General features: G+C 44.2%; 1 protein-coding gene across 1 annotated transcript in view; it reads right to left on the reverse strand.

Annotated features, from left to right (window-relative positions):
* The window catches only part of LOC143287337 (uncharacterized), a 34,911-nt gene that overhangs the window by 15,851 nt on the left and 6,132 nt on the right, over window positions 1-12,928 (reverse strand). The window contains exons 2-4 of the mRNA XM_076595297.1: window positions 8,019-8,185; window positions 6,047-6,178; window positions 3,828-3,890 (exon numbers count right to left, since the gene is read on the reverse strand). Of these exons, the coding sequence (XP_076451412.1) occupies window positions 3,828-3,890; window positions 6,047-6,178; window positions 8,019-8,133 (310 nt within the window). The 5' untranslated portion in view covers window positions 8,134-8,185. The remainder of the gene's footprint in view (window positions 1-3,827; window positions 3,891-6,046; window positions 6,179-8,018; window positions 8,186-12,928) is intronic.

The following is a 12,928-nucleotide window of genomic DNA, read 5'->3' on the forward strand; positions in this document are numbered from 1 at the left end:
TTTCTTGTGAACATTTAACTGTTCCCAACTCTGATCACAAGCAGTGATGATCGAGCTTAGTGAAGGAGAATTTCTGCGTGGTCCAGGTTACTGGAAATTTACTAATAGTTATCTAAAGAATAAAGATTTTGTAAACAGAATGAATGATCTGCTTGACAGACTTTTAAACAATTCTAACGATAACTTGACAGACATAGAAAAATGGGAAATATGCAATTGAAATATGATCTTTCTGTGGTGATTTTGGTAAGGAGTTGTCTTGTCTGCGAAGAAACTACTCTCATAGAATATACTTACAAATTTTAGAAACAGAAAAAGAAATAATCAATGATCCGACAAACAAACAAGCACAAACCACTCTCGTACATCTGAAGTAGAAATTAGAATTAGAACAGTTGAATGAAGAAAACGGGGGCACAAGTAAGGTCTAGAATGAAATGGGTAGAAGATGGAGAACGTAATACTAAATATTTTGTAATCTCGAAAAAGTTAGCGGCAAGAAAAGATCTATTACAAGGTTAATTAAGGAAAGAAACGGGTCAACTTATAACGAATCAGGGCGACGTTTTACAAGAAGTGACGTCTTTCTATAAAACTCTTTATGGTCAAACAACAATAGCAGACAATGTACATGAGGAAGTTAACACGTTTGTAGAAAATGAAACTTTTCCACGTTTAAATGAAGATGCGGCGTCATGTGAGGGGATAATTTCGATAGGTGAAACAACAATAGCATTGAAAAAAATGAAAAATGGCTCAGCTCCAGGTTGCGGTGGAATAACCATAGAATTTTAAAAAATCTTCTGGGGTAAAGTAGGTAACGTAGTCACGAATTCTTTTGTAGAGTCATTTCACAGAGGTGAACTATCTTATACACAGAAACAGGGAATAGTTACCTTATTACAGAAAGGAAAAAATTTAGAAAGAGAAAGACTGATAAACTGGAGACCGATAACGTTAACCAATTCGGATTACAAGATATTAGTGAAAGTTCTGGCCGAGAGACTTGGCAATGTAGTACACAAAGTAGTTAATGAAGACCAGGTTGGATACATTAAAGACAGAAACATGTCCACAACTATAAGAAAAATAGACGATGTAATCAACTATTTAGATAAAAGCAATAAAGCTGGTTATATACTCGCTATTGACTATTCTAAAGCCTTTGATTCTACATCAAAACCTTTTTGTTTCACGTATTTAAAGTTTTTGGTTTTGGGACAGACTTTCAAAATGGGTGCGTGTATTAAACAATGGGATTTCAAGTAGTATTAACAATGGGGGTGGGCTTTCTGAACCATTTGAGGTATTATGTGGGATTAGACAGGGTGTCCCTTCTCTCCACTTGCTTTCGTTTTAGCAGTAGAACTCCTTGCTATCAGAATTAGAAATAGTTCTATGGAAGGTATTAAGTTACTTATAACTGACTGCACAGATCCTATCCTTTTAAAGATAAAGCAATCAGCTGACGACACGACATTATTTCTTAGAAATAATGAAGATATGCTTAAATCGATAGAAATACTCGAAATGTTTGAAAGATTTTCTGGTCTTAAGATGAATGCACATAAAACAAAAGCTCTTAGAATAGGTCAACATAACAATACTGAACAGATTCAGTTCACTTTAGAAAGCAAAATAAAAATCTTAGGCATCTATTTTGAATCTAATAGAATGGCAAAATAAATTGAAGACAATTGAACTCATTTCTAGAATAGAACAAATGAACTATTTGATCAAGAAATTGAGTAAACGTGACCTTAACATCTTGGAACAGTTGTAGCAGTAAAAACGTTTCTGATCAGTCAGTTCACATAATTATGTTATGTAATCTGTTGGTCTTCCACAGAATGTGCTTTGCAAAATAAACACTATATAAGTTCTTGTGGCATAAAAGGCAAAGTAATAGGTAAGCATTCGAAACGGTTAAAAGAAAAATAATGGAAGCTGACAGGTGGGGTTAAAATGATAGATATGGTAAATTTACAAAAATGTCTATACTTACAATGGGCTGGAAAACTTTTTGAGGCCTCTGAACAACAGAACTGGATATATATATACCAAAATGGCAACCACGAAAATTAGCTAAACACAGTAATATTTTCTTTATTAACTGTAAAGTAAAAGATATAAAAGGACAAGATAGAACAGATGATGAGTTTTGGATGGAAGTGTGTCATAATTATGCACAAAGCAAACATTTAACCCTTGAAGACATTAACAGTAGCAACATGCAGTGCTGGCTGATTTTTAATAGCGCATTGATCACATATAAAGGTAAAACGCCGTTCTTTCAAGCATGGCACGAGAAAGGGTTTGAACAGATCAGACAAATAATTCATCACAACGAAAATCGATTATTAACATTAGAGGAAATACAAAATTTACTTGGTACTAACAAAGCGAATGCAGTGATTGAATACAACATTTTAGTTAACTCGATCCCCAAACTGTGGTTCCGATGGATCCAAACAGGAGTAACAGAGGAGGGTACCTGGGGATACGATGCCAGTCGGTTCAATACAAAACCGAAATGCATCTGGAAAATGTTACCTGAGTACACGATAGCAGTGACTCTGTGTGCATCCCAATTCTGGTCTAGAAAATTTGGTGTGAATATTGACAGGTCAGTGTGGTCCAGAGCGAAAGATGTTACAAAAGAGGCCCGATTGTTAGTCCTTCACTGGAAGACTTTACACAATATTTACCCCACAAATATCATTCTAAACAAAATGGAAATTAAAGAAAACAACAAATGTTCTTACTGTGAGGACACAATAGATTTTATTGAACACTTTTTCCATGAATGTCCAGTTGTACAAAGCTTCTGGAGACACACTGAAGGAAAGATTTACACAAAGGCAGACATGAAATTAAAATTAACAGCCACTGATATCTTGTTTGGAGTTCCAAAGTTGGAGCTACTGCAAGAACATTACAGATATATAAACTTTCTGATACTCATTGGTAAAATGTGTATAAGTATTTACAAAAAGACAGAATGTGCCGTCTCCTTACAGCATATATTTGAAAAAGGACTTCACCTCAGGACTTTGACTGGATAAACCAAAGTACCAAACTACATTAGAATGTCTTAGTTTTTCAGTATCCAGACATGCAGTACATACACGCAGACACATGGAATTGCATACGATGGTGGAAAAGGTGTGAGTGAGTACCACATGCACATTCACCAATATAATACATACACTAGAGCACGAAAAACAGACACTGTAACAACTGTAAAACATTAAAGAGAGGGGGGAATAAAACCGTGTACATCGGTATGAAAACACTCAGACAGAGAATTGTGGGTGGACGGTTATGAATGTGAGAGAGACGGCAGAATACAAAAACCTCCATCCCCCCAAAATGGAAGAATAATGCACACTCTCCCCCAGTATCACACGTGAACATGCAAAACGCGCAGACTGGTTTTCTCTGTCTGGTGTGTCCCTTTGTTTTGAGTGTCATAGTTAATAAAATCACCATAAAGAAAAAAACGAAAAAAAAGAGTGTGTGCGTATGTGTGTGTGCGTGTATGTACATATGCACGTGTGTACGCTTGTGTATATATGTGTGTGCGCGTGCGAGTATGCGCATGTGTGTGTTATATATATATATATAAAGTGAGAAAGAGTGAGTGAGAATGAATCAATCTAGTTTATTCAGTAAAAGGCCAAAGCCCCATCTGAAAGGTTTGAAGAATTAAGCAAATTCTACGCTAATACGATAAATGAGAGAGAGAGACAGAGACACAGTGAGAGAGAGAGAGAGAGAGAGAGAGAGAGAGAGAGAGAGAGAGAGAGAGATTGTCCTCTACTCACAACCGTTGTGAAAGACAGCTGGGCAGGCTTTTGTTGGCAAATGCTCAGCTTTCACGGTCATTTCTGAAGAAGAGTTATATATATATATATATATATATATATATATATATATATATATATATATATATATATGTATATATATATATATATATAAACAGCCACGTGTACGCTAACAGAGGGCAAAAGAAAGAGAGGGAGGGGGTGGGTACAGGGAGAGACAGGGGGCAGACAGAGTTGGAGGAAGAAGAGGGAGAGAGAGAGAGAGAGAGAGAGAGAGAGAACTCGGTTTCGAACTCAATTCAATTCAATTCAATTCAAAATACTTTATTATCTGCTTCAACCAAAACCAGAAAATTCTCTTTAGGCTCACTTAAAATAAAATGCCCGTCAGCAAAAATCAAAGAGAAAAAAAAAACAACTGACACATCCTTCACTGATCACCATGCACACATCAATTATTACGTAAAAAGAAAAAACATGAAGGTAAGATACTATTACATTATGATTCAGAGTGTAACAGCTGTGTGTGTTGCGTGTGTGTCCGTGCGTGTGCATGCATCGTTTTGTGCGTGTGCACGCGCGCGCGTGCGCACGCGTGTGTGTGCCTGCGTGTTGAGCGTGCGTGCGTGCGCACGCGCGCGCGTATGTGTACGTTTCAATCATTATAAAAAGGAGAATATTCAGTAAGATAAATATAACATTTAAAAAGACAAATGGTCATCAACAAATAAAACCGAAAAACGAATGAGCAACTGGGACACCCTTCGATTTCGAACTTGCACATTTCATCACGCGACAGCCTCGGGCCACAGAACAAAGGCAACGTCTAGCGGTGGAGGTTGAATGGATGGGGGTTGGGAGAGGGGGGAGGGGGAGGTCGTTGATACGTTAGGATTGGGATTCAACATTCGGAAACATTTAACCTCTCAATGATAATCATTGTAAAGTTCCGTTTTCGTAAACATCGCTCCGTTTGGTGCTTGCATTAATGGTCATAGATTATACGTGACACACCAACGGTTTCAGTATCAATAAGGGACGTGGACTCTGTTTAATCATGCTCATGAGAGAGAGAGAGAGAGAGAGAGAGAGACTCGGACGTTCATACATAAACCTTGCATGTGCATTCTTTCAAAGGGCACTACAAGCTGTGTGTCAATATCTGCACAGCAGCTTTTGTGTCAACGTATTATTAACTTGCTCAGTATTGCCGTCAGCAGAGATGTTCACTGCTGCCTGCCGTGTGCGGTCTGTATTGCCTTCACCCAGGGGCAGCCTCCTTTTCACTTCCCTTTCCGCCGCTCTGAGCCTTGTCTCCCTTGGCCGTCCTCATGCTCTCAGACCATGTGGTGTCCAGCAAGGGGCTACTCTTGGAAGTCTTTTTCTTTTTTTAAGCAATCCAGTTGCGCTGGTCAAGTGGTCAGAACGCTGGATTCTCGCCTGAATTTCTTGAGTTCGATTCTCGTCGCTCCTGGTGGGGAAATGGTGGAGATTTTTCCGATCCCCAAGGTCAACACATGTGCAGACCTGCTACTGCCTGAACCCGCTTTGTGTGCATATGCAAGCAGAAGATCAAATACGCACGTTAAAGATCCTGTGATCAATGTCAGCGTTCGGTAGATTATGGAAACAAGAACATACTCGGCATCCGTCGGTTCTACCCGGGTACAGTGCAGCTTGTTGTGCAAATGACTCTCTGTTTGTAAAGTGCCTAGACCTAGCGAGGAAAGGCCCTATATAAGTATCCAATCATCATCAACAACAATCCGTTTTCGGCACGACAGTTGTTCTGGTTAGACCCGTTTATAAGTAATCTGGCATGTACAAGGGGGACATTTCGGGGTGGGTTACGTTACAGAGTATTACACCGGAACCCCCTAACCCCCCACCCCACACCTCCTCGCCGCACTCCCCCCCTCCCAACACACACACACACACAGACACTGACCACCACCATCAACACACACACACAAACACACCTGACCTCATCCCCCCCCACACACACACACACACCTGACCTCATCCCACAATCCCCCCCCCCCACACACACACCTGACCTCATCCCGCCCCATCCACCCACCCACCCACCCACACACACACACACACACACACACACACACACCTGATCTCATCCCACCCCACACACACACATACGCATTCACACACACACACACACACACACACACACACACACATAACGGCTCGTGTCACCGACTCACTGGAGTATCTTCGGGCGTATAACTGCATCAGTGTGTTGGTTGACTGGTTAAGGACGGGAGTGAGGGGCACTTGGGGAACCCCGTCACCAACCTGCTGTCTGCTGTCGCTGTCCACAGCTCTGGCTGTGCTGTCTGGGGACCACACAGACGTGTCGAATTTCATCTACATGGCCCCAACATTATCACCATCATCATCATCATCAACAGTCTTATCTTTTCTTTCATGTTTATCGATATACCATTTGATGATAAATGTGTTGCAATTGGCCGTCGTCTTCTGTCTGAAGCGGTTGGATTCCTGTATGAGGAAATGTATTGATTTAAACATCAATTACTAATCAGGAGAACAGTCAAGCAGACAGTTCCCCCAATTTCTTTTAATATCTAAAAATGATCAGTCAAAAACTGTGTCTTTCTCACACTGTTGAGGTTCACATTCCCTCAACGATCAATGAAATGCGGTGGTGTATGTGCACGTACAAAATAAAGACAAAGCGACAGGGAGATTTCACTGCAGCAATGTTGAAAACCACAGGAAATTGTGGTGGTGCTATTCACCCACCCATCCTTGCACACCACTGTATATCATTGTAAAGAAAATGGCATCCTATTTTCCTAGATCCTTTTTTTTTTTTTTTTTTTTTTTTACAGGGCAACATATTTATATCGGGGATTGGAATTTGTTATTTTTATATACAACTTTCCTTGATCCATTTTTTACAGGGCAACTTTTATATCGGGGGATTGGGAATTGTTTCTTTTGAAAAATGGTTTCACGTGTTTCACGTGCATTTTTGTAATCATACCATGAGTTTTGAATGTGATGTGCTGCTGTGAAGTGTAGATTTGTTGCCAGATGGTGTCATGAAGCTGTCCAGGTTAGGGACATATTTTTGCCTGTGAAGGTATGTTGAAAATTATTGCACTCAGTTTGAAATGACTTTGACTACGTTTTGTGATGGGATATTGACCATAGTATATAAAAACAGGGCATTTGAATGGATACTTTAAGTAGCGTTTGAATGAGATACATTGATATGTTGTGGTTGATTTGATGTTGTTGTAAAGCTTCTATGAGTAATCAGTACTTGGTGCTTTGATGATATACGGTTAGGTTGATAATAGATAGTAGTTACTTAAATTTGTCTTAAGTTTTGTTGGACTATTCAATGGCTAAGAAATGGTAATTTTTTGGAAACATTAAATTGTGTAGTAGCTAAGCAGCTACATTTTGGTATTTCCTGATGGGATGAATGGGAATCATTTTAAGGTAATCGTATTTTGCATTACTTAGGGTGGTGAATGGACATTGTTTTCCAAGCGGATATTTTTTTTTATATTAGCTTCAGTGATAATTGGAATTTATGTCAATAGTATTGGATGAAGATTTTCTCTTTAGTGTTTATGTAAAGGTATGGTGTCTATGTTGTCTTGTTTGTCCACTTTGGTTTCTAGGAATAATATTCAAAACATGGTCTGTAGTGGGACTGGAAATGAGGGGGGTTTGCATCCAGAAAGTCAAGGAACTGACACATACTAAAAAATGTGCAGGCATCTAGTGGCTGGGGACAGGCCACGGGTTTTGTTTTGTGCCGAGGTGCCAGGGACTAGGCACGGGACTTCATAGAACTGGGTGGTGGGACCATCGGGACGTGCTGAGTGAGAAGCCAGGAGCTGGCGAGACTGCTGAAGAACATTCACGGCGGTGAAGTTAAAATTGTTTCCCCCCATAAAAAAAAATTATATTCCAGTCTAGGCCATGATTAGCAGCTTTAGATATCTCTCTTAGTAATAAATAAAAGGGTGTGGTTAATAAGTGGTGTTTTTCGTGTTTGGGGAGAACACGTTCTGATTGGAGTGACAAGTGAACAGATAGCAGGCATACACTTACAAGCAAACACATTCATTCTTATTCAGTTATTTCTGTCTATCTGGCACTTTCTTTACAATCATTACTGCACACAGCCCTTACCTGAAGCACGGAACGTGTACCCGCTGCTCCTGGTCAGGTAGAGGACAGCCAAAACAAGTTGGCAGACAGCTACCGATGCCAGCACCAGGCAAAAAGCCCTCCTCCTGATGAACATGTTCACTGTCGGCCCTTTCCCAACCACTTCCGTCCTCTTCTGTCACCAAGTCCTTCCAACAGCCCAACAACAAAACAACAGTAATAACAACTGTAACAAAAACGAGGGAAGCAGCGGTAGCTGGAGCAGCAATAATTGTGACCTCGTCAGCAACATTGACAATCACGTCAGGTGCGACAACAATAAAATCAACAGCACCAACACGTAATGTTAACTCTATCTCCCCCTCCCTCTCGCTCGCTCTCCTTCTCTCTCTCTCTCCTCTCCCCCCCTCTCTCTCCCCTCCCTCCCCTTCTCTCTCCCTCTCTCTTCCCCTCCCTCTCTCCCCCTCTCTCTCTCCCTCTCTCTTCCTATCCCCCTCTCTCTCTCCCTCTTTCCCCCCTCCCCTCTCCCTCTCTTCCCCTCTCTCTCTCCCCTCTCTCTCTCCCCCCCTCTCTCTCTCCCCCCCCTCTCTCTCTCCCTCTCTCTCTCCCTCTCACCGGCCTTCGTCTCGTGCTGGCACCACGTGGGGAGTGTGGTGAGGAGGGTGACAGGTGATTGGAGTACTCCTTATCTTTGAGCGCCTCAGGTCATTAATGATTTGTTCATGGCGATGTTTACTTGTGAATACTGTAGGCATTAATAGCTCGCGCTGTGCTGTTGAAATTATAAGGATGACCTAGCTGCACGGTAATCGATTAGTCCATGACAACCGTTTCATCGTTGAAGTTGTGTGGAAGTCGCTGCGTGTGTGTTGAGCAAGGAGTGTGGGGGGGGGGTGGAAATGCGTGCGTGCGTGTGTGTTTAAATATGAGTGTGAGTATATGTGTGTGCGTGTATGTGCATGTTTATTTTAGTTCTTTTTTTTGTGTGTTTTTTTGGGGGTGGGGGCGGGTGTGGGAGGGAGCGGGGGGGGGGGGGGGTGAAGGGGTTGTGTGTGCGTGTGGTTTTTTTTTTTGTTTTTTTTTTTGGAGGGGTGGGGGTGGGGGCTTTTTATCTTTTTTTAAAAATATTTTTTATATCATTTATTACTATTGATTAATCATTATATTGACCTATGTTAATTTTCACTTTTTGTACACTCGTGTTTTATTCTGACGCCTTGGCAGTTTTTGACCGCTAACTGACCACTGTTGACCACAACTGACCGCTGACTGTTCAGAGTGTATTATTTTGTTATTGAGTATCGGGACTTCTTGACAGAATTTGACTTCACTTGCCACCGTTGGCCACTGCTGATCATTGCTGACCATAAATAGCCACAACTGACCACCATACAAAAGTTTATAGAATGTGGGCATTTTGGCATGTTTATGCAAAATGAAGTCTTCTTGACTTGGTTTGACGATTCATTGACCAGTACTGACTAGTAGTCAAAAGTATGCAGCTTGCGTTATGTTAACGTGTATTTTGCATTATGCGTTCTTTCTGAGATAATACTTGTCCTTTTTCATATGCTTTGATCGCTTATCACTGCTGATTGGCTTCTACTGCCCACTACCCAAACGTGTGTGATGAAACAGGTGTAGTAGACCTGGGGGAACTTAAACCTATTGGAATACAGAAGAGGGGGATTATAGATTGTGGGGAACATAGATATTCACCCGGAATCTCTAATATGAAGCTGGTAGGCGTGCGGAAAGACAGGGGGTAGTGTTGGGTGTGTGGGCGGAGTGAGGTGGGAGAGAGTGAAGGGACAGGTAAAACAATGGGGACGGAGTGAGGTGGGAGAGAGTGAAGGGACAGGTAAAACAATGGGGACGGAGTGAGGTGGGAGAGAAGGGACAGGTAAAACAATGGGGACGGAGTGAGGTGGGAGAGAGTGAAGGGACAGGTAAAACAATAGGGACGGAGTGAGGTGGGAGAGAGTGAAGGGACAGGTAAAACAATGGGGACGGAGTGAGGTGGGAGAGAGTGAAGGGACAGGTAAAACAATGGGGACGGAGTGAGGTGGGAGAGAGAGAAGGGACAGGTAAAACAATGGGGACGGAGTGAGGTGGGAGAGAGAAGGGACAGGTAAAACAATGGGGACGGAGTGAGGTGGGAGAGAAGGGACAGGTAAAACAATGGGGACGGAGTGAGGTGGGAGAGAGTGAAGGGACAGGTAAAACAATGGGGACGGAGTGAGGTGGGAGAGAAGGGACAGGTAAAACAATGGGGACGGAGTGAGGTGGGAGAGAGAGAAGCGACAGGTAAAACAATGGGGACGGAGTGAAGTGGGAGAGAGTGAAGGGACAGGTAAAACAATGGGGACGGAGTGAGGTGGGAGAGAGTGAAGGGACAGGTAAAACAATGGGGACGGAGTGAGGTGGGAGAGAGTGAAGGGACAGGTAAAACATGGGGACGGAGTGAGGTGGGAGTGAGTGAAGGGACAGGTAAAACAATGGGGACGGAGTGAGGTGAGAGAGAAGGGACAGGTAAAACAATGGGGACGGAGTGAGGTGGGAGAGAAGGGACAGGTAAAACAATGGGGACGGAGTGAGGTGGGAGAGAGTGAAGGGACAGGTAAAACAATGGGGACGGAGTGAGGTGGGAGAGAGTGAAGGGACAGGTAAAACAATAGGGACGGAGTGAGGTGGGAGAGAGAGAAGGGACAGGTAAAACAATGGGGACGGAGTGAGGTGGGAGAGAGTGAAGGGACAGGTAAAACAATGGGGACGGAGTGAGGTGGGAGAGAGTGAAAGGACAGGTAAAACAATGGGGACGGAGTGAGGTGGGAGAGAGTGAAGGGACAGGTAAAACAATGGGGACGGAGTGAGGTGGGAGAGAGTGAAGGGACAGGTAAAACAATGGGGACGGAGTGAAGTGGGAGAGAGTGAAGAGACAGGTAAAACAATGGGGACGGAGTGAGGTGGGAGAGAGTGAAGGGACAGGTAAAACAATAGGGACGGAGTGAGGTGGGAGAGAGTGAAGGGACAGGTAAAACAATGGGGACGGAGTGAAGTGGGAGAGAAGGGACAGGTAAAACAATGGGGACGGAGTGAGGTGGGAGAGAGTGAAGGGACAGGTAAAACAATGGGGACGGAGTGAGGTGGGAGAGAGAAGGGACAGGTAAAACAATGGGGACGGAGTGAGGTGGGAGAGAGAGAGAAGGGACAGGTAAAACAATGGGGACGGAGTGAGGTGGGAGAGAGTGAAGGGACAGGTAAAACAATGGGGACGGAGTGAGGTGGGAGAGAAGGGATAGGTAAAACAATGGGGACGGAGTGAGGTGGGAGAGAGTGAAGGGACAGGTAAAACAATGGGGACGGAGTGAGGTGGGAGAGAGAGAAGGGACAGGTAAAACAATGGGGACGGAGTGAGGTGGGAGAGAGTGAAGGGACAGGTAAAACAATGGGGACGGAGTGAGGTGGGAGAGAAGGGATAGGTAAAACAATGGGGACGGAGTGAGGTGGGAGAGAAGGGACAGGTAAAACAATAGGGACGGAGTGAGGTGGGAGAGAGTGAAGGGACAGGTAAAACAATAGGGACGGAGTGAGGTGGGAGAGAGAGAAGGGACAGGTAAAACAATGGGGACGGAGTGAGGTGGGAGAGAGTGAAGGGACAGGTAAAACAATGGGGACGGAGTGAGGTGGGAGAGAGTGAAGGGACAGGCAAAACAATAGGGACGGAGTGAGGTGGGAGAGAGTGAAGGGACAGGTAAAACAATGGGGACGGAGTGAGGTGGGAGAGAGTGAAGGGACAGGTAAAACAATGGGGACGGAGTGAGGTGGGAGAGAGAGAAGGGACAGGTAAAACAATAGGGACGGAGTGAGGTGGGAGAGAGAGAAGGGACAGGTAAAACAATGGGGACGGAGTGAGGTGGGAGAGAGAGAAGGGACAGGTAAAACAATGGGGACGGAGTGAGGTGGGAGAGAGTGAAGGGACAGGTAAAACAATGGGGACGGAGTGAGGTGGGAGAGAAGGGACAGGTAAAACAATGGGGACGGAGTGAAGTGGGAGAGAGTGAAGGGACAGGTAAAACAATGGGGACGGAGTGAGGTGGGAGAGAGAGAAGGGACAGGTAAAACAATGGGGACGGAGTGAGGTGGGAGAGAGTGAAGGGACAGGTAAAACAATGGGGACGGAGTGAGGTGGGAGAGAGTGAAGGGACAGGTAAAACAATGGGGACGGAGTGACGTGGGAGAGAAGGGACAGGTAAAACAATGGGGACGGAGTGAGGTGGGAGAGAGTGAAGGGACAGGTAAAACAATGGGCACGGAGTGAGGTGGGAGAGAAGGGACAGGTAAAACAATGGGGACGGAGTGAGGTGGGAGAGAGTGAAGGGACAGGTAAAACAATGGGCACGGAGTGAGGTGGGAGAGAAGGGACAGGTAAAACAATGGGGACGGAGTGAGGTGGGAGAGAGTGAAGGGACAGGTAAAACAATGGGCACGGAGTGAAGTGGGAGAGAGTGAAGGGACAGGTAAAACAATGGTCACGGAGTGAAGTGGGAGAGAGTGAAGGGACAGGTAAAACAATGGGCACGGAGTGAAGTGGGAGAGAGTGAAGGGACAGGTAAAACAATGGTCACGGAGTGAGGTGGGAGAGAGAGAAGGGACAGGTAAAACAATGGGCACGGAGTGAGGTGGGAGAGAAGGGACAGGTAAAACAATGGGGACGGAGTGAGGTGGGAGAGATAGAAGGGATAGGTATAACAATGGAGACGGCGAATGATGGCTTGGAAGGCTGGTGGCTAGGAACCTTTGAACAGGGAAGATGAGGGTGTGGTGGGGTGACGGGGGAGAGCGGGGGGGGGGGGCGATGCAGAGGGGAGAAGGTCGTTTTACAGTTTCAAAAGATCAGTATACGCAGAAACCCGGTTTTGAAGAAATCT

Source organism: Babylonia areolata, chromosome 11 (assembly GCF_041734735.1).
Source record: "Babylonia areolata isolate BAREFJ2019XMU chromosome 11, ASM4173473v1, whole genome shotgun sequence".
NCBI classification, from domain to species: domain Eukaryota; kingdom Metazoa; phylum Mollusca; class Gastropoda; order Neogastropoda; family Buccinidae; genus Babylonia; species Babylonia areolata.